Source organism: Anas acuta, chromosome 17 (genome assembly GCF_963932015.1).
Source record: "Anas acuta chromosome 17, bAnaAcu1.1, whole genome shotgun sequence".
NCBI lineage: Eukaryota > Metazoa > Chordata > Aves > Anseriformes > Anatidae > Anas > Anas acuta.
Genome location: NC_088995.1, coordinates 10,986,073 through 11,008,922, shown reverse-complemented (window position 1 = coordinate 11,008,922; position 22,850 = coordinate 10,986,073). Strand labels below are relative to the sequence as shown.

Here is a 22,850-nt window from a genome sequence, read left to right as displayed (position 1 = left end):
AAGTTATTTCATCATAATACTAATTTGAATTAAATTTAGTTACATACCATTAAGCCAAATTCTGCTTTTCTCCTCCTGCCCTCAGAGGGAAACCAAGGTGAGTGAATTAATATATAGTGGCCTCACTCTTTATACAGTTGTGATACAGCCTTAAATGTTATCCCACAGCTGTATTACTGAAGGAGAAGGTAGCTTGAACTCAACTTACTCAGTTTTTGAGGTTATAACTGAAGTACTTTTGAACAAAATGTTTTCAACACCATCTCTGCACTAGATTCAAAGATCTTATCTCAGCTATCTTCCCAACTGTTTTACTCAGAGCCCTGTGCAATAAAAGAAAAATGCAGTTGCATTTACTGCAGAACCTTAACACAATAAACATAGATTGCAGGCACCTGGTGATGAGCGAGAGTGGTGTTAGTGAACCCTAGGAACTACAAAGCTTAGCATCTTAAATCACACTTCGCATGTATGTATTGGTTGTGAGGATAAACCTGTTTGAGATTCCTACCCTTGCATGAGTTTGCTGTCCAGTCAAGATTCATACATCTTGACAGGTGCTCAGAGCCTAGTATTAATTGAAGGGAGCCTGATCCACATCATAGGATAGACTGACTGTTAGAAGGAAAAACCATTTTAAAATCAAAGTTATTGAAAGTACTTTTAATGTACATTTAGTATGGACTGAAAAAAAAACTTTTGTTACAGCACGCACAGACTTGCTAATACTCCTTTCTGTCCAGTTAGGCACATGACAGCAGGTACCAAAAATTGCAGCATTAGATTGTGTTGTTCCAAACTGACATAACTTAAGTAAAAAATACAAATTCCAATTTCTGAAAAAAATTAAACACAACTTCCCCTCCAATGCTGTTTAACCTTGTATGCATTCAGTTCCTTTCCAAAAAAGTCAACGACTACTTCCATAACCAGTAAGCCCATACTGATCTAATTTGTATTTCAATATATCTACAGGAAGCAAAGGATCAAAGTTCCTTTTTCTAAATGTGCTTAAGTTATCAAAATACTGATCACACTGCAGCATTTTATAATATCAAACTTTATTGCTCAAAACTAATTGTCTGAAAAATACACATGTAGTACTCAAAGACCAAACACATAGGCTTATATGATTGTGCAGAAAAAAAAGCAAGCAGAGGCTCAGTGAAAATGAGGCTTTATAGTTGTACCAATTTAGCACTGGCATCAAGCAACTGCACCCAATACAATTCATACAGCAACCATTGTTACCTACTTGGGCAATAAGATTGATTTTTTTCCCACTTTCCCATCTCAGATACACATCAGAATACTGTAACTGAACGTTTTATTTGGTTAAGAACAGCATGGCTTCTTGCACTTCACGTTTCTTCCTGCGGAAAGTTAGGCAGCTATCACTTCCTGAATTTTGCTCTAGAACTAAAGTACAGTCTAGAGAATTAATAAGATATAATCATGCTTTTAAATACCTGGATGTTACAAATGTATTTGTATAAAGCCTAACAGCATCACAGGGAAGTGGAAGTTTACATACAACAATTAATTTTATGCATAACAGTCTTCCCAAATTATCTGAGTACCCAACTACTTTGTCAGTTTTGTTTAATAAATATGTAAGAAAAAGCTGAATTACTGGTGTTTAAATAGGTAGCATCTGACTATTCACTGGAAGTCACAGTAAGTTTTCCATCAGTACCATAAAGATTTGAATGCACACTAATTTAACCCTTGAAGTCAATATACCACACTTTTGTCAAAAAGCACATAATATGCAAAGCACAACTGTAACTCCCAAAGGATGGAACAGTTCTTAAAAATACACTCCATCCCTATAAAAATACCCATCCTCTGTATATAGAAGGGATAAAGAACAAATGTCAGTGACAAAAGCAGCAGCTGTTTTTATGCATTCATATAATCAAGATCTAAACCCTTACAGCCGATTACCTAGAAAACACACAAGAGTTACAAGACAAATTTAGGATACATCTTGAATCACACTGTAAGTGTTCATGCAGAAGCTGAAGTTAATGCAATGATCTATCCTCTATCACAGCAGCTCGTGCTTATGTGCAAATGCAAGACTGTTACACTCCAAACAATAGTAAACATTAAAACACAAGAATACTTCACAATGACAATAAACAGCAGTTAAGTTGTTTGTTCCAGCAGTTATTGCGCTATTTTCTGGACATCTCTCCAGTTAAAGGCTGCAGCAAGGTCTAATACCATCTTTTTTTGTTTGTTTTTGTTTAGAATGCATAATATATCTTCTAGGCTTTGGTTCACAATGAAATCTCTGGATGTTTTTATTAAGGGCAATGGTCACATTGTGATTCTGATAGTGGCAGACTGAGGTAATACAGCAATCCTCTTAAAAATAATGAAATCAAATTTTTAAGTGAGGCATCTATGTATATTCTGCAGGTAATCTGCAAAAAACATTGACATTCTGATTTCAGAAAAATAAAGGATTTACAAGGGTGATTTGTCTTTTACAGTGCTGTCCAAGTAAAGTTTTTTTCTGCTGAAAACATAAGCTGAAGTAAACCCTATCTAATGCAGTAATACATTTAGGCATAGAAGATAAGCCCTGTCTTTATGAAAAAAATAAAAAAACAGAGACAAACAGTAATTACTGCTTGTCAGTACTGCACCAATATTATACACCTTTCTTAAAAGATGGAAATTTATTAAAGCTATACTAAATTAAAAAAAAAAAAAAAGCAGAGGCATTTTTTTTTGTAGATAGGCCACTTCTTTAAATAATATTTTATGTATAGTCTTCCAAGTCTTCCAACTACCCGTATCCTGCTATAACAGGATTACAATTTGCAGAACTGAAAAGCTAAATATAATAAGGAACAGTGGGAGAATTCATATTTGCAGAGACCTCTGAGCATATCATTCAAATAGAAATGGGTAAGACTCCAGGACTCCCATTTAATCTCAAGCATTATATGCAACATAAGCTTGAGATAAAAATCAAAACCCATGTATTTCCAAAATAACAGGTATGATCTTAAAGGAGGTGTAGACAATACTGATGCCAATATTGTTAAAATCCAGTAGGCACAAAATTCATTATACTGCAGCACTCTATATGTAACATGGTATTAAACAATAAAATAAAATAGTAATAATAATAAAAAAAACACAAACAACAAACTAAGAACATTCCCTTTCTCCCCTCCCTATCCCAAGCCCCCAGACCACTGTCCAGGTAAGTACCAGGAGCTGCAGCAATTAAAAACTGACCTCTTTCACTCCTACAGGAGTGTAAAATATACCAGTACAACTCTTGGGTAAATCATTGAAGCCCTACCACCAGCTTGGTTTTTATTCTCTTCTTTTATAAGAGACCAAAGAACCCACAAAAATGGTTCTAAGAGAAGACTTACTGCAATCACCCAGTAAACAACACCAAATGAAGAAAAAAAAAAACTCATAAAGCAGTGCTTTCACTACAGCCAAAACTGTTTCTTCTGTGCTTAATGTAATAAAGCCTCAGATGACATAGTGAGTACTGCCTGTTTTCTAAGATTGTATTTTATAGTAGTTGCATATTTGTGATTTTCCTATTTATCAGTAAAACTTGTTATGGTCTCATTCTACTCATTACTCTATGTCATATTCCAAATCTACATTCTAATTTTCATTGTAGAAGTTACATTTTCTTCAAAAACTAAAAATGTAATTAAAAATGTAAAAACAAAGCTTTTTAAAAAAACTAAATTGCTGCAGTTATTTCATATTTCTTGTAGTTGCTGTTATTACTCCTAATTTTTTCTTTTTTTTTTTTTTAATTTTATGGTGCAAATTAAGACTTAAGTCAGGTGTATTCTGACTCCAATGAAATGAGAAACTTTTTATTGCTGGGAGAAGGGAGTGGAACATGTTTAAACACCATACTGGCAAAATATTTTCAGACTGCCAACCATGTTCGATTACATTTTGGCTCCAAGCTTTGAAAACAGTCTTTCAAATTGCAGTTTTCATTTAAATCTAATAAGTAGAGCCTTATTTTTCCCCTTTCAACTGATCTGTAAACTAACATAGGCTCTTTTCAGTTAACATAAATCCCAATGATTTTGAATATCCAGCCTGTTGCTCTTAACACTACCAGGTATACTTGTTCTTTTCAAGTAGTAAAAAATATCTGCATACTGTGATCTTGAATAACTAAGCCTGGCAGGAGACGAAATAACAGAACAAAACAAAATAAACAGCATTACTGGCCTAATCCTATGGCATTAGGAACATTGCTCATCATTTTCATGTATTTGTCACCAAAGTGTCTTATCAGTGCATATTATTATGTGCTGAAATGCAACAAAACTTTTCACAAAAATAGTTTTAGGCATGTTCATACAAGAAGATGTACATATATTTCTTTTATATATACATATATATGTATGTGTGTGTGTATATATATATAGTATCAGCTTTAACCTGTACATAGAAATTCTGAATTTCATCCTTAAAACACATCCATTTCAAACATGGATGGTTTTCAAGGAAAAAGTGCTTGCTTGAATTTATCCTGTGTGAACATGCCTGTCCTCTGTGCATTTGCCCAAGTAGAGATCTTTGTGATCAATCCTTTAAACGTACATATCTCAGAGGTATAAAAAAAAGAAAAAAGGAAAAAGGAATATTGCCCTGATGATGCAAAAAGAACAATGCATAACTGAAGCAGCTTGGATTTTAAAAGTTATCTTGCATTCTGCAGCAAACAGATTTTTAAATAGTTGTTGAAAATCTAGTTCCTCCATTTGTGTTATTGCTCCCCACTCGTGAATTTTTTCATTATACATCAACAGTACACAGAGGTTCACTACCAGGCTGAGCCGATTCTACTATTGTCATCTTGGGTTTCTTTCGTGTTTCCTCCTAAAAAAGATATAAAACAAAGCCCACCATAGAGTCACATCAACAATATAGTAACAAAAAGCACTTCTAAAATGTTGCACAACTTTAGCCAAATTTGCATTAGTCTCTGTGAATAGCTAACTTGTTCTAATGTTAAAAACCATTTTATTGAAGTAAAATTAGGTCGTAAGCCCACCTCAAATAGAGGATGAAAGTCTCTCTAAAAGCATTCCTCCAAAAATAATAAAAACACTAAAAAAATCGAGTTTTGAGCAACTTTTCTTATCTGAGATATTGTAGAAAACAAGCAAAAATTCTACAAACAAGTGGTAAGTCTTACCTGTGGCATTCATCTCGTTTGTACATAAGTTTTAAAAAAGAGTAAAATAAGAGCTTATACTCACTCTTTCTTGTGCCAATTTTTTCATTTCTTCCTGTAACTTGTTTAGGATGTGCAGATTTGGCTTGTTCTTTTTGGCATACTGCTGAAGCTCTATCACACTTTTATCGGATGTCTCCTATTCAACAGAACCATAAGCAACAACAGATGAGCTTTTAAATATATAAACATATAAAAAGTTTTATGTAAAAGAAGTTTTATCTCTGATATTTATATTTCTTTAAGCAATAACATAGATTTACATGAATTACTTACACATTAAATAGGTTTTATATTTTCAGTCTAGAAAATACAGCATTAACAGAATTATCAATGAAAGCACTAATTTTATGTTTTAGCAATAGCAAGATATGAGAATCAATTCAGAAGAATTGAGAATTGCTCATCAAATGCATGCTGCCTTTACCATGGCAGGGAACAACAGGATTATGTTGAAATAAGATACCATTGAAGCTTTGCTGTAATTAAAAACAATCCACAAATATACAAAATCAACAATACAATCACAAGGTAGGTTACAATCAAAGAAAATAATCTTCACCTGTTTAACCATCTTGCTACTCTCTCTACCATACATACGCAAAAGAGAGCCCCAATTTTTCACATGTGGATGCAGCAGTTGAAGGATTTTCTGTGAAGCTAGTTGTTTCCCCACTCTTTTATTTTTGCCTGTAAATGTAATCATGAAAATGTGTCACATCAGCACTTCAAAGACTTAGATAAACACCGATGTTTACTTGTGTCACTCAAAACTGAGATACCAGAAAAAGAGTAGAAAAAGCATATAACATGCTAGGTAACTGAACAAATACCTGCAAAATGGATAAAAGAGAACAGGAGAAAAGGAAGATACTGGAGGCCATACTAAATACTGTACTTACACCAGCCTCGCACCGTGTGCTTGCCACAAGTCATGACGTATTCACTCTTCTGATTTTTACCAGGAATCACTTCAAATTTTATGGATGTGTCACCCATTCCATGGTTTCTTAAGCACAAACAAAAAGTCAATATCATACACTAAGTACAATTACAAATAACTGAACTAGTTACAGTTATCTTTGTCAATAATTGCTGTGGCATTAGATACAGTAATAAATTTTTAAGATATCAATGAATCGGTAGTTATTTCTTAGATCAGTAACTTGAATGAAGAGGCAACCATGTATAAAGGAATAACAAATACATTCACATCTTCCACAATTAAATCCTAGTCTCAGAAGCAAAACCAGTAAATATAAATTCAAGGAAGATACAATATTAACCAGTTCAGTCCATATTAGCTATCTTATTAAGTGAGTGAAGTATGCTTGTTGTGCCAGCCCACAAGTGTCCTTAATTCACTAAGGAAAATTGTGGGTACCAGCATCCAAGCAAACAATGTGCCCTGACCCAAAGCACTTGAACACAACAGAATTTGTTCCTCATGCTGCAGCCTTACCTTTTAAGGCACTCATGGAGAATCTGATATGGAGACAAAAGTCCAGCTTTGCTGGTCAGTTCATATACCCGTGAGTCCTCAATACTGATATGGTTAAAATACTACAAAGGAGTTAAAAAAGGGTTATTGAATTTTTACATGCACAAAATTTTAATACTGTTCTAAATCCTTATCTTTCCCATATAGCTTTCAGCAGAGTAACAGAATCTGTTTAATAACTATTTTTAAATGCATAGTGGATCTTTACCCATGTCATTAAGATTGCCATTCCTAATCATGTTTGCAGACTTTTTTTTTTCTAAATCAACTCCAATTTTACATTAGAAAATCAGTCTTTATTTAATATATGTTTTTAAATCATCCTTCTTCCCTCAGGAAGAAGTTATCATATTTATCTCATTTTGAAATTCTACCTACCAAAATGATGTGTTTTAATAGAAGAAAACATAACAGCTATTGGAAGGTTTTGTTTTCCATTAAAAAAAAATGAAAAAAAATCTGTTGTCTTCATGACCGTTTCAATATTACGAGGCACGCGCTACAGTTTTAATTTAAAGCAAGCATAAAACCAACTTATTTTCTGTATAGCCTGCTTTTTAAAAGAACATTCCTTTCAGGCTTATCACTGCTTTTTCCTTTCCTGTTGGTCTACAGTACACTGAATTGAAGGTTAACATATCACAGATGAACTAGCTATTTAATACATCCAATACCTGAAAACACAGCACACACTGTCCACTTCAAGAAACTATTCCTTTGAATTTTCTCAAATGTCACTGCTCAAAGTCAGAAACACGAGCTGTCTGATCTAGCAGTAAGAGCTTTCACAGCTAAATGAAACTAAATGAAGAAGTTTCAGAAGCCATGGCACATTTAGTTCTTACTTGGTCTTCTAAGATGATCACACAAAATCAGAGAGCATGTAGCTCTGAAATTTTCAAAGCCATAATTCAGGAAGCCAGGATAGTACAGGCCATCTAGTGTGCTAGAACATTTCAGGTCTTCACCAAGGGATCTCATATTTCAATAAGGGGCTAACTCTCTTCATCAAAACAAATTCTCTGGTCGCCTCCCATAGTAAAAATGTATTTTCATTGTCATAGGTCTTGTTATAAATAAAGAATTTCACATTTCTAACTGACTGAGCAAGCAAAGTTATGGATTTTCAAAGTTTCTCACACTGAAGGTATAATGTTTTTAAACACAGAGACTCCAATAACCACATCCATCAGGCAAGAAGAGGTCAGTACCTCAAGTTCTTCACTGTCTTTGGGCTTCTCCTCAGAGGTCTGTTTAACAAAGTCAGGAATAAGGATTTCCAGTGTAGCTCGAGCTGCAGAAAATGATTTAATGTCTCAATTACCTTTATTTTAAACAATGATTATAAACAACAGCAGCAGAATGAAACACTCTTTAGGCAAGCCTCACATCTCTCCTAGAAATCACCACCTATCTTAGAAAGAAACTTAACAGGTAAAATGAGCAACTTCTTACCACAACAAGTATATTCACTTGAACAACTATATTGTTTTTTCTTAAAGAAGTGTAAATTGATATAATGAAAAACTTACAACTATTAAACTGTACCTAAGAAAAACCTGATTTTGCAAATGCATTAACAAGGGGGGGGGGGAGTCTCACATCAAGTAATGTGTCCTTGGAAAGAAAAATTAAAGGCATGTTATCACCCCATAGTTGTTACAGCAGAATCCTACAATTGCACCACTAGAGCAGTCAGAGTTTGCCTGAATTATCACAATGAAATTTCTTTTTTCACACACAAAAAGTTGTGTGCTGTATTTTGATGTTTTAGCTACGCTGACAAATTTCACAAAAGCTCCAAGTACCACACATATATTATAGATCTCTAAATTTTAGAAAGTTATTTTTTCTTGACCTCTGTGCTAAACACATTCCAATCTGGAGATCAGGAAGAAGTTCTAATGTGCAAGACACATGCTCATCTAGGTATTCATTATATACACATTAATTACAGAGTTAAATGGTTAGAACTGTGACTAATTAGATTTAAACCATTAATGGTGAGAATTACTTGCAAATCAGTATAAATAACATATTTCAGTGCAATTGTTTTATTATCAGAAAGAGATCCAAACCAACCAACCACTTGAAGGTTTTCTATTTGTTTTTGTTCTTAAAAGAGGGCAAACACTTAAAATTTGCTAAAAATCCATGAGTCAGGTGTTTGTATAGCAGACAACAGTATAAAGAAAACACATACTCATTGGTCTGATAATTAGAAACAGATGTGATTACAGCTAATCAGTATAAATCAGTAGTTTATACATAAATTAGCTTCTGAAGATTCTCCATGGTTTTCTCTCCCAGTGAACTGTTGAACCTTGGAATGGCAAAAGTCTCTACAACAGTATTTCTTTTAATAAGATGACATGAATGGACATGTAGCTGTTAACAAAATTACTCCTACTTACTATTGCAAATACGTCATCTTCAAAGCAGAAATGAGAACAGATAAACAATTCACCAGTTGGTATTAAGAAAGAAAAGTATATTACCAGCTTTATTCTTGGCAAGTTTTTTGCTGCTGGCAGTTCCTGCCCCATAAGTTACTCCATCAATAATCACTGAGGCTCCAAAAGGCTCACTTGGGTTCTCTGAAAATGAAGGATGAGCAAAAATGAAAGCTTTTCAGGACTCCCAATGCAAAGACAGTCGTGAACATGAAATATCGCCATTGTCAAGATTTGTTTTCTTTCATTTCAATAGGGAGGAATATTGTTTACTCTTCAGAACAACTGAAGCATATGAAAACTTATGAGTTTCCCAGTAACAGAGACCTACCACCATGTACATCATTCTTCCAAGTGAGAAAATCCTATGTTTTAAAATATCATTTAAAATCTGCCAGAATTCAAATGTTAATTTCAAAGTTTTCGTTTGTTTGTTTTTTCTTCTTTTTTTTCCCCCACCACTAGCACAGTGTAAATGCAAGAGCTACACATTATGGTATTAAAAACTCAATTACATTATGAACACACTTATAAGAAAAATGTAACTGAAAAATTATAGCTTCCACTCTAAACTAAGGCATCTGACTTTATTTCTTGGATACAAATACATAATTCCTCTTATATATTTAACATCAATTCATACATATACAAGTTTCTTAGGATGACTGGATTTATTATGAACCTCCATGGCATAACAATAATCATAAAAAAAAGTACAGGTTATTGTATGTTAACTCTATATATCTAAAATAAAGTTTTGATGCAAGTAAGTTACTCCAATCCAGAATCACTTAGTCATATTTTTCTAAGCAAAAACCCATACACATTTTAAAACATAAAAGGCCCATATCCGTGTCTGAGATATACAGAAAGCATTTCCTAGCTAGAATTTGGCTCACTGTAGAGTTTCAATACACTCCCAAGGAAAACTATCCATTGATTGAATTTATTTTACTATGAAGATATTCAAGCACGAGAGAAGCTTTTCAAAACAGCATCGTGGTCAATAAAAACTTAAGACTTACCACATTCAAAGAAATTGTAAACAGGGCGAACCTTTAGGACTCGTTGCATATATTCATGCAGTATGCAAACTTCAGACTTCCCATTGGGATTAATGACAAATTCTACAAAAAAGAGGGGAGAGGAAAACAACAATTAGTTTCAGTCTTTAAAAAGAAAATTACTACTACAAACTAATAAATAAATTGCAAACTGCAAGGGAGAAGTGCCTGCTCATTTCCCTACATACACGTATCACCTTAAAGTATGTACACTGGAAATGACAAGTATTTGGCAAACTAATTTTTAAGGTGGTATTTTAAATGAGCTCATCTATATTTTAATGTACCGCATGCAACACTAGCATTACATGGTCAGCAATATGTTTTTTTTGTCGTTGTTTTGTTTGTTTTTTAACTAGTCTGTATAGCAATATTTTATAGTACTTTAACAACCGCTGGTAACTTAAATCTTGTGAAGGAAAAATCACGGACTTCAGAACATGTAAGTAAATGCTGACAATTAATATGTACAATGGAAGTTAGACAAATTCTTAGAATTCTCTTTTGCAGCCATCATAGAATTAAAATGAGTTTTAATAAAACCTGTAATAAATAGTATGCATTATGGACCATGTTTAAAAACATAAAGAAGAGTTCTCACCTTTTGTCAACAAAAACTAAGCTTGAGCTAAAACACTTGAGTTTTACAAATGTTTCTTTACTCAACAGTTTAGAAAAAATAAATACACCAGATCATCCTTTAAGCACTACTTTTATACTGTATATTTTTTCCCACCATGGGAAAACATAATATAAATAGTATAAATAGATATTGAGATGTAGAAGCTTTTTTTTTAAAAAAAAATAATAGTTAACAAAGCAAAATAAATTAAAAAAAACAACAAGCAACTCTCAATGAATAATCATAGATTAAATTTTAACTGCATCTCCCTGTAACAGGGAATGGTTACTTTTTATTTTATAGGTTTTAATTTGGAGCAATCTGACACTTGTAATCAGTCCCTAATTTGGGATTGATTAGAACTGGTATAGAACTGAAAAGACAGCAGCAACCAGAGATTGGGTAGGATGGTGTTCAATAACCCTCAATATTAACAAACAGCTGAAGTTAGTAACCAGCTATTGGGACTGAAGCCTTAAATAAAAATGTTGATAGCATTTTTCCTTTATTTTTTTTATATGATGGAACCAAGGATGCAAAATTCTGAAACAAGAAACAAATAGATTCATTACAGATTTTTTTTTCCCCTTAAGTCAAGCTTGGAACTGCCTTTAACATCAAACATTTGAACTCTAGGTAGATTAACTAACCTTTCTTTGTAGGTGCATCTTGCACAGACAAGGTAATGAGTTTCTGATTGGCAGGCAGAATAGGCCGCTCAGATTCTGCCTGCTTCCGCTTCATTTCACGATTGAATTGCCGTCTCTCAGCCCAGGTTCTGAATTTTTTTACGGTAACTTGTTCAAAGTCAAAACGTTTCTCAAGATAATGTCTAAAATCTTCCAGATCTAAGAAACACATGCGAGTTACTCTCAATACTTGACCACTGAACAAGGAATAAATTCACTATTTCCACTGTTTTAAACACATAATTATTGGTTTTAGTCTAGGAGCAAAAATAGTAGCTTTAGTTCACAAGGTTAAGATACTATTTTACACTAACGAAGTAAACTACAAGTTCCCTCATTACTATATCAAATGCACAATGTTTGTGCAAACTGGAAAGCAAACAAAAAAAGCTGTGTTTTTTCTGTCACCAGAAGATTTTCCTCATGTAACACCCAGTATATTATCCAACAAAGTACTGCTAGTAGTTCTACATCATCACTTATCCACCTTCTCATTACCTGATGCAGAGTATCCACTATCATTACTCGAAGCAAGGTATCCACTAAGTAACAGTAGTTTGCTACTAACCTCAGTTTCCTGAAGCCAATACTGACTATTGCTGCCTATTTATTCAACTGTGAATCATGGAATGCTATATAACAATACTCTGTGAGCTCCACGAGTATTGTGCTGGCTTCTAAGTAAAATTTAACACATTCATTTTTATGTAAAGAGTAGTAAAAGACAATCCTCCACTGGAGTGTAACTACTCCTTTCTAGGGCATTTCTGCAGATCTAATCTGCAAAAATAAGATGGAGTAGCATTCCAAGATGTTAATGAACAAAAAAAAAAAGCTGATGACATTGTCTCCTTCCACAAGGAATTACAAATGCAAGTTATGTTTATATTTTACCACTCACATTTTCAGTAATATAGAACAGATCCTATTTAAAGAGAGAGTGTGTGTTCACTGGTTTTAGTTTTGCTACTAGGTATTGATGATTTATTAGACTTTTAAAATCTTTTGACATGGTTTTTGGAATCAACAGGACACATGTAATGCCATGTTTTGTGTTTCTGAATACAACAAATATTCCATACCAGTATTGTAAGCAGCACTAATTGACGTGGGTGGTATTTTCAGGTACATAATTGTAAGTGGCACACAAGCGTTCTGTCCAAGTTCCTCTCTAAGTCTGGCAGCAAAGGTAGCATGAATTCTTTTTAGACAGTTTTTTGAATAAAACCTATTAGACTTGCATAAGTAACATACTGAAGCATCAAAGCCCTTATCTGAATGCAACTTTGTGTAACTTATTCTGTGCAAACAAGCAAAACGTATCATTTATCTTAAGAGACTATATTGAAAAAAGATAAAATTCAGCCAATGCAAACACTGTATAGAAAAGCTACTTCATGCAAAAAGACACAAACATACTTCACAGCACTAATTTATATGTACAGATTGATGTAACTGATTCTAAGACTGAGATACAAGTTCACAGGTCTGCATCACCCAAATTTTCCATAGTATTGCATAAAACTTGCATATAGACTCTCAGAAGTCTTCAGCTGAAATTCCTAGCATGTGTTTCCACTTATTACAATCAAAATTGATTTGTAAGACTGGATCTACTTTTCTAAGTCTCTGCATAAGAAAAAACTATGGAAAGACAACTTACCACTTGCTCACAGGTAACATAGTATGCCGTTGTCAAGTCAGGAATAAAGCACAAGTGTCCCAAATGCCATTACCCCAACACCAGCCCAGAAGAGAGTCCACTTCCCATACATACCTACAGATTCATCTTTACACACTTCAACTTTGGCCTTAACTTGTCCCAAGGCTCCTTGTGCTGCATCTCCCCCTGAGGGGTCTTTGTCATCTAAAGGCCCAGAATCAGCAGCAGTGGAATCTGGTTCTTCTGTTTGGCAGTCCAGTTCTGAAGATTTATCTATGTGCTTTATGGGTGATACTTCCCCATTTGGGGTTATGTCATTATTTTGTTCCCTTTCCTCATTTTCCTTCATTTTTTTATAATGCAAGCAGGGAATGCTACTAAGGGGAGGATCATGTTTCTGCAAATGTAAAATAACACAGGTTTCAGTACCTCAGGACAATCAAAAGCAAAACCAAAACTCAACACCAAAAAAAGGCAATCAAGATTGAAGCTAATTTTAGTTAGTCTAAGCTGAAGCTGCTCTTTAGTTAGCAATTTTATCCTAGGCAAGACCATAGCATGCCTGTTACAGTGGTTTCTTGGCACTGCGAAACACTGACAGTAACCTTCAAAGCGTGTTTCCCATTTTAAGTCCAAACTATGTTCTGCTCAATTACAAGCAAATACTACATGCTTTCATAAAATCCATTGACCTTTCTTGGGGTTTAAGTCTATGATATTAAATCAACTCTCTGCAGATTCGTTTGGTGTATGAAAATCACGTGCCTGCTTCTGTACAGATAGACCATGAAACACATCTCAGGCTTATTTTCTGGCTACAAATAAACAAACTGAACATATTTCGTAGTGGAATAAAAACAACATTTTGCAGCCATATTCCAGAACAAAGATGGCACAAAATAAGATCATCTCATTCACTTTAACTGCTCAAGCTCATTGCAAAAAATGGAAAAACAAACCACCATAAGATCATACTTTAGAAACAGTTTATTTTTGAAGTACCATAATTCTCACACTGGAAGCAAGCCTGCCAAAGCAGAAAAATATTCAACTGTTTACAAGAACACGCCTCATTTTTAAAATCTTGGTACGTAAGTAATTGACAGTTCTTACCCTTATGCTTCCTGTTCCCAAGAAATAAGGTCTAGACCAGGTGACAACTCTAGATTCTCTGTGCAGATATACAGGAATGCCTGAGTTATGGAATGTCATGATCCATCCATCTGGCAAAGGTTCTGTAGGAGGGCGGCCACGACCTTTAAAGCAAAGAATAATTTTAGACTTGAATAGACAGCTTAGAAGAACAGAAAAATAAGCAACGTTTTCCTTTTTATTGCTTTCTCTATCTCAAAGCATAAAATGACACTGAAACAAGAATAAAAAAGTTTTGTAGAAAGATTTTGTTTTGCTTTAATAAGAAGGTACATGCTTCTAGCCCATGTTAAATCCTGCCAAATTACATACTCCATTATATTTTCAAATGAAAAGCAGTAGCAGCACTGATTTTTACACAGACTGATTTGTTCATTTCACCAGTGAACTTCCACCTCAGTCTTCTTTATGTCAATATATCAACACAAGCACCAATACATGCAGTGGAAAAGCTGCACTTGCTTTTGAAACATCTTCGGTGTAATCTTCTACCTTTCTCAAACACTCAAGGGATAGGTGGTTAACTCCTATTTCAGCATCTCAATACTCTATTTCAATGCATCTTCTTTGATAGCTGCAGAGAGCTATTTAAGAATCAGTTTGAAACATATATATATTTTTAAATATTTTTAACATAAGTACAATACCAAACAGAATGAAGTCTTCAAGCCTATATCCTTACATATCTTAGCCATCTAAAATATTACTTTTTACATAAAACATGACTGAAATTTGGGTACAATAAGCCAATATGAGGACCCACACAGCAAAAAAAATAATTCTGCAATAAAATGCTTATGCTCACATTCAAGGGAATACATGGTTTTACTCATTTTTACTCCAGAAATTAGAGAATGGTCACACTCCTTTCTACATCAGAAATCATGAGAACAGACTCCTCTTAGCAGAGAGCTTCCTGGCAATCCTGTATTAATACGAAGCTTTGGAGGGAAGAACCATTCGGATTCTTGTTTCAGAATACAGTGAAGCTGTAACACACTCCCTCCTGGAGCAGGTTCAAAGTTTAATTCTAATTCCAACTATTTTCAGTTACATTGTTCTGGATTGATTTGCATTCTCAGCTCTTTTCTATTACTAAGTTCGTAACACATGATGAACCTTGAAAAACTTAAATCACTGACTTTTGTAATAGTTCTAACCAGTACTGCATGCACAAAGACTTCACATACAACAATTTCAGCAACAGAAATTACCTAACTGAAGTAGGAAGAATCCCACATCAGTTCTCACTTATTTCAGAGAGAAAAAAAGATCCTTGTTTACCTCCTCAGTGCTGAGCTAACATTCTTCCTAGTTTTCCACCCATCCATGCACCAAAACACATTCATGTTACATATAACATAGGAAGATAAGTACCACCCTGAAACATCAGCTTTACTCTATAGGAATATGAAAATTACATCCTACAGTAAGAAGCCTTCGAACAATAAAACTGTGTAACATATCCACTATCTGACCAGAATTGCTATCCTAAACTTTGCTTGTGTATTTTTGTTCTGCATACATAAGCCACACAAAGATTTACAGGTAATTAAAGAACATTAACTTACTTTTAAGTACAGTTTTAATTTTGGTCATCATTGGCTGCACGCTTGTTTCTCCATCAGACTGGTGATCGCTTTCACCACCATATTTCTCATTTTCTAGTCTCCTTGTTTTGGGTGCACGAAGACCCTCTTCCAGTAGAGCATCCACATCATTATCAAAGTCATCCTGAAAGAAATGTCATCAGATACTATCCTCCTGGGGCCTACTAACTTCCCTTTCCCCTTGAAAAGAAAAGATATACGTTATCTCTACGTTATTCCATACAGAGAGAAACTAGACATTTCCAATGATCCCAGTAAAGACTGAAAAACAAGAAAATAAGTTTTCATAAGTGAGCATTGGCATTTTTCACAATAAAGTGATCTGCAATTGCATAAGAAGCCTTTTTAATGTTATTTTAAAACATTATAGAAGACACCAAACAACTCAAATATTTTATCAAGATAATTTAAAAAGTTTTGGTAAAGTTCTGTTCTTTGAGAATTTCGCATTTCTACTCAAGAAGTGCATATTTTTAGAAGAGGTTATCTCCAGTGAGTATCTTTGCATGTATTTTTCTAGCTACCTGGAACCCTCTTGCCCATCAAAGATGTGCATTTACTTACCTCATATGAGTAATTCAAGGTTTCTTCATCCACTTTATCCCTTTGAACGATTGCCTTAGATGTGAACCCTCCGCCTTCTTCATCTATTTCCATCAAGTTGTCCGTAAAATCTTCTAGCTCATCCAGAACTGCATATTCTACTCTCTTTTCCTGATCAACATCATTTTCATCATCCTTCTTGTCGTCATTTTCACCCCCTATTCCTACAGCTTTCCCATTACTACCACCAAAAGGACAAACATGCAAATCCCCATTGACATTATTAATACCAAAATCTGCATCTGCCTTATAATCCTGCTCAATTCCAGTGTAAAGAACTTTCCTATCTTTGCTTTTGCAGCTTTCTGTAAAGCTAACACTAATCTTTACATCTTTAAGCAACTTAAGATCTGGGGTGAACTTTCGAACTGAAGGTGCATGACGAGCAGTTCTTGGGCTTTGGTCACTATTGTTAGGGTCTATTATAAGACGACTTTTGTAGCAGGCAGATCCCTTTGTGAGAAGCTGAGTTCTGCAGATACTGTGCGTGTCCCCAGCAGGGGTATCTGACTGTCCATCACCACCAGAGCCAACGTCCATTACCTCTGCGTCACTGGACGTTTGCAGGGGAGGTGGTGGAGGCTGTTCGTTAGGCGGCAGAGGTGGGGGACAAGTGTGATTCTCCACATTCATTTCTCTTGCAGGTTCTTTAGGGAGGGGTGGTACATTTTCATATTTCTCCATTTTTAAAACTGCAAAACTACTGTTTAAAAAAGAAACAATGCTTTAAATAAATGTTTATATCTATATTCCTAACATGCATAAGTCCATCAAGATTGGTTTATCATGTTCTATTCAATATGCAACACTGATGATTCAGTTAAGCTGACTACATTGTTCTTTTCATTAATGTAGACAGCTTTCAGAATCACTGTCTCAATTATTGGAAATCACAATGCATTCAGCTTAAATAGCTGAAGACTAAGACTGCATCTTCACTGGACAAACAGGTCTCCCTTTCTTCTTTCAACCTACAAGAAGAAAAAAAAAGATATTTGTTACAAAACCAAAATGGAAACATTATCCTAGGCAAAAAAAAAAAAAAAAGAAAAGCAACTCCTTCCCATATTAATTTCAAGTAGGAAAAAAAGTAACATTTTCCAGTGGAAAAAAAAAAAGTGGGGTATCTTGATACTATTCTGAATGAGGCTGAAATGAGGTTGTTTTTACAATTTTCAACTTTTTGATCTGTACGCCAGCACAAGAATGTGCTAACACAGAGTTGCCTGTATAAACTGTTGACCATCTCTGCTTGTTTAACAAGCGGGGTATTAAACATTGCTTTTGCAAGGGACAGACTAAAAACCACGCGTTTTAAATAACGGGAGAATTCCCCTAAATAACCTGGTATTCAAGCCATACTTACCCACACAGCAGAAAGGATAATTAACATACTTTAAGACAATCCGAAAAACTGACAAGCTTTTAACATCTATGGTCTTGCAAGATACATGGCTTTTTGAAACTTTAGGGTGTTTTTAAACCTTGCTTCAAGTTTTAACAAGGTATCTCCTGATTTACTAAAAGTTCATGCAAAAACAATCTCTAGATGGGGAGATATGAAGCTTTTCATCCTCTACTCCATACTGGAGTACATATATGGGAGCATATATTTGTTATGTCTGAGGAATTTAGGCCTAGATACAGTGTTAAAATACAAATTAATTCTAGCAGCTAATGTTTTTTGTAACTCATCCTGGCAAAGACATTCAATTGTTTTAGGTTAGTTGCATGGTTTATTTTATTTTTTCTCTCTCCATTAAATGGGTTCCTTTTAAAATGGTTATGATGGATTCTTCAGTTAAAATTTAGTCATCTGTGCAGGACTATAAGCACATGAGAAAAGGAAGTGGACGTTTCATTGTCATTTCTTACCTGATATTTTGGTTTCTCCAAGTCCCCCTGAGCTACCCCAAACTGAGTTTAAATCTTCCTACCAGCTAGAAATAAACTAGTGTTGCTCTGCCTAAGACAACCGTCTGAAACTGCTCTGATCAAAGCATTTCCAGGTAGCAGAGACATTCTGCCCAAACATTCTAGGGTCATCATATAACATTTGAAAACAACCAGGCAGAACATCTGGGTTGTCATGAGGGACTTTGAAAAGCCAAATACAATTCTCCAGTGTATCTCTACACCAATCCAGACAGAACAAATTTCGACAGCAAAGTTCAAACACCAACTAGGGCAAGGCAGGAAGCTAGGTATCAACGGTTATGATAGGTTTGATTCAAATTCAACAGCATACAGAAACCACCTACCTGAAAGCTGGAAGAAAGCAAAGCATACATGAGCTCAAACTCTTATTTTACTGATTTGGCAATAGAAGAGTTTTGCTGAGGAAGCAGAATGGGGGGGGGGGAGGGCAGGGCGGGCATAATATACTCAAAATTGTGATACATTTACAACATTGAGCTTGACATGCATTGTAGACTTACTAAGGAAGAAGGCTCCTTCTTGATAAAAGCTATAAATAAGCCCAACTTCTCCAATATAAAGATACTACCTTCTAGAATGAAAACAGCTCGCTCACCAGTAAGACAGGCATTCTGTGAATTTAGAACCATTCCATCCTAAAAGATGATCATACAATCACCACAGAAGTGACCAATTCTTTCTTTCAAAAGGTTCTGAAACACCTCATGTTGCACAGAATACCTCCGGAAATATATTTATCTTTTCTAATATCTTTCCTCATCCTTAAATAAAAAAAAGAAGCATGGCAAAGGACAAATTCATAGGTTTTCTCTATAATAATCCATTAGTGTCTTCATTGTTAACTCTGAATAAGGAGTCAAACATCACAGTAGAAGTTCAGCAAACCCTAGAAATTAAATACCTAAGAAATCTTAATTTTTTGAAGACTCTCGAAAAGAGTAAGCTGAAATAATATATACAAATATAATCTTAAAGCTGGTGTTCTAGAATCTGACAGAGCTAACTTCCCACATGATCAATGAGCTACCTTGTCCAACCAGAAAAACTATCTGTGACCAGTCGTAAGACAGGATCATACATACAGTTTGCCCATCCCTGGTACACATCCTACTCCTACTCTAAAGACTGTTTTGACACTACCAATGTCAAAACATGAGAAAATTATCTTTACCTACCTAGCTTGCTTTGGCAGTCCTCTCACACTGCACCTCTGCTCTGTGCAGAAAAGGTGTCTTGTTATTATATTCAAGCACTATTCACAATGCCCTTCCCTTCTTGTTGGCCTTGAAGCAATGAATAGCATACCGAATCACTGCCAGGGATTGTCTACCTGTCAGCACACACGCTGTGGCCAGAAGTAGTACTAGATCAAGATGGGTTTCAACTAGCGTTTGTATTCCTGGCCATAGAACTGCTGCATCCCTAGGGTAAGGTAACAGAGTCTGGCAGCTCTACGGTTACAACAGGCTACAATACCTTCCTCTAACCTAGAAAAAAAGATAAAACAAGCAAACAGGAAGAAGCAGAGTTAGACGGGTCTAATTCCTATCTACTTTCTTGCAAACTTATAGTATGTCTTTTATGTTAGAGACTGAAAAAAAAAAACACACAAACCAAACCAAAAAAGCCAACACCAGTAAGGATTTTCCCTCAGATATCAGGTATTTTAAAAGAAAGTGAAAGGGGAGTAAACCACAAAAGGATGAGTTATATGAGCCTGAAGGTCAGAAACAGCCAAGTGGACCTCAGATAAGGCAACCAAACAACCAAGTCTGAGCACACTAGGTTACCTAGTACTAGAACACCACAAAATAGCTCACCTATTTCCATGCTTAATTAACTTGCTCTGAAAAAACACATTTTATTCTCCAAGGCTCTACCACATGCCATCAACTGTTTCCATAAGAAATCCTTAAAAAGACACGGGATGTTATGGCCAGCTACACCAGTTGGTACAACACACTGAAGCAGCTCTGGATGAAATGCAGGAAACATGAAGGTACAGCTGATATTCTGCAGATCACCAATAAATGGACATGTCACATTTTTTGATTACCTTTTTATTTTTCCAGATCATTTGAAAAGGTTTTATAGCAAAACCAAACTCAAGGAAATAGATACGTGGTCAATGTTTAAATGTTACAAAGCAAGGTGCTTAAGTCCCAGCAAAAGCAGTATGCTGCAAATACTTGTCGTGGCTTGGTTATGCTGTAGTTGTTCTTCAAAAGCAGAAAGAAAAAAATAAAACCAGCCAACTTCTATGTTTAATAAGTACGATGCCTATTCTCTCAATCAGTACAGACAGATCATAACAAAAGGTGCACAGGAAAAAGGGCATCTCTGTTTTCAAAGAGAAAAACAGAACGTTAACATTTGTAACCAGCACTGCCCAAACCGGGAAGAACTCCCTGCTGCTGTGCTGTTCTGGGCAGTCTTAGAAGCAATTTTCTAAAGAAATTGTTTTCATTGTCAGAAACTGCTCACTTCACATTTAATGGGCCCCAAAAAGAAGACTGGCTCTGAACAAACCTTCCTGATTTGCCACCCAAACATAAAAGCTTCATCCTCATCCTCTGGCTCCAAATGGCAAGCCTGCTGAGCACAAGTTATAAGGCAATGACCACACTTAAAGATCTGCTCAGCTTTAACCCTTCTCAAAGCAATTCCTCACTCACAATCACTTTTTTTACATTATCTCTAAATATTTATTTTTTGTGCATACAGCCAAAAATAAGTTTAATCTTATTAATTAGGAACTGTTAAAGAAAAACAAAGTCAGGAAACTGAACTCTTTACTTCTAGCAAACCAGCATAGAAGTATGAAAATCAAAATATTCAGTAAGCTACTGCTACATGTAAGAAGTCCTCTCTTCCTAATTATCAACTTCAGCATAGAAAAATTCTGAAGAAAACAACCATTTTGCGTAAGTCATCAATGTCGTTTCAGAGAAGTCAGTCTAGTGCCCAGTCATAACGATTGATGGCACATACAGCCAAGGCTAAAGAACTTCTGCAGTTTAACCCATTCCAGAACGAGCAGAGTACACAGGCTGGGAAAGGCACCGTCAGAAACAGCAGAGCAAATGCTGCTTTGATAGCTTAACACATTTTCTGGCAGAGTTTAGACGGTTTCAATTAACTGTGTGAAAGAGGAAGGAATTTTAATAAAAGTCTGCAATTCAGGGCTTAGGAAGAAGGGGAAAAAATATTCGTGTTATGAATGGCTTTAGCTGTAAAGAACAACAGAATTAGGAACTAAAATCCCCTCGCGCCTTCTAAAAAAGCCACGTAGCAACCCAAGGAAGCTGCCCAGAAGAACCAGCGCGCTCTCTGCTCGCCCAGAATTTATCACAGGCTCACCCCAATGATCCCAGCAGCACGGGCCCACCCCACCGCCCCTGCCCCCACCGCCCCTGCCCCCCTCACCCCCGCCCCATCCAGCAGGGCGCACCCCTCGGCCCGGCAGGGCACGGAGAGCCACGGGAAGCGCCCGGCTTCCGAGGGCAGCAGCGAGCAGGAGAGGAAGCGGGGAGCAAAGGGAGCAAAGTTACTTGCGGGGCCGGAGCCCGGCACAGGCCGCCCCAGGTGGCTGAGGGACGGCCCCGGCCGCGCAGCGCCCCGCGGGGCCCCGCCGCCGCCCGCCCTCAGGGTCCCGGCGCCTCAGGAGGCGGCCGAGCAGCGGCCGGGCCGGGGGGAGGCGGGCAGGAAGCGAGGCAGCGCCTCGGGCGCCACCCGCCCGCGGAGAGCGGCCCGGCGGGCACCAACGGGGTCCCGCCCGCACCCACCTGGGCCATGCCGGGACGGGCCGAGGGGAGGGGGCCGAGGGGGGGCGCCGAGCAGCGGCCGCCTCACGGAAGCCGCCCCCCGCGCCGCGCCGTCGCCGCCGCCATCTTTAAACGCCTGCTCCCAGCGGCTCCGCTCCGCGCAGGCGGGACTCGGCGCTCCGAAAGCCAATCGCGTTGCCGCTCTCATGCGTGACGGGTTTGAAATGGGAGCGGCCATTGGGGGAGCGCCGGGCACGTTAAGTAGGTCGGCCAATAGCGAGGCGGAGGGCATACGCCCTCACAGTATCTGACCAATGGCAGGGAGGAGGGGGCGGGCCCGAGGCGGAGGGCAGGTTCCTTTGTCCGGGCCCGGGAAGGGCCGGCCCCGAGCGGGGAGAGGGCGCCGCACGCGGCCCTGGCCCGGCCCCTGCGCGCTGCCCGCGGCCTGAATGGGGGCAGAGCCTTGTGCAGGGCTGCCGGCGGCTGCTGCCCGCCATAACCTGACGGGAGAACACTGCCCTCCCTTCCCACAGCCCCCTG

At 36.9% G+C, this 22,850-nt stretch overlaps 1 protein-coding gene across 1 annotated transcript; it reads right to left on the bottom strand.

Moving 5' to 3' along the window:
• Positions 1–1,053: 1,053 nt before the first annotated feature.
• Positions 1,054–22,484, bottom strand: DGCR8 (DGCR8 microprocessor complex subunit). The gene is made up of 14 exons (XM_068654255.1): positions 22,332–22,484; positions 16,570–17,579; positions 15,967–16,129; positions 14,357–14,499; positions 13,358–13,640; positions 11,542–11,739; positions 10,231–10,332; positions 9,251–9,349; positions 7,964–8,046; positions 6,714–6,814; positions 6,154–6,260; positions 5,814–5,941; positions 5,277–5,390; positions 1,054–4,893 (listed from the first exon to the last, which is right to left on the bottom strand). Exons 2-14 carry the CDS (start codon positions 17,290–17,292, stop codon positions 4,810–4,812), a joined length of 2,328 nt encoding a protein of 775 aa, XP_068510356.1. The 5' UTR covers positions 17,293–17,579; positions 22,332–22,484; the 3' UTR covers positions 1,054–4,809.
• Between the last annotated feature and the right edge of the window lie 366 nt (positions 22,485–22,850).

Excerpts from the sequence above, each read along its gene's own strand:
- DGCR8 (XM_068654255.1), bottom strand. The coding sequence starts at position 17,292 with ATGGAGAAATATGAAAATGTACCACCCCTCCCTAAAGAACCTGCAAGA. Across the intron at positions 16,130-16,569 it reads CCTTGAATTACTCATATGAG|GATGACTTTGATAATGATGT; the intron begins GTAAGTAAATGC and ends CATTTCTTTCAG. Across the intron at positions 13,641-14,356 it reads TGGGAACAGGAAGCATAAGG|AAACATGATCCTCCCCTTAG; the intron begins GTAAGAACTGTC and ends TTACATTTGCAG.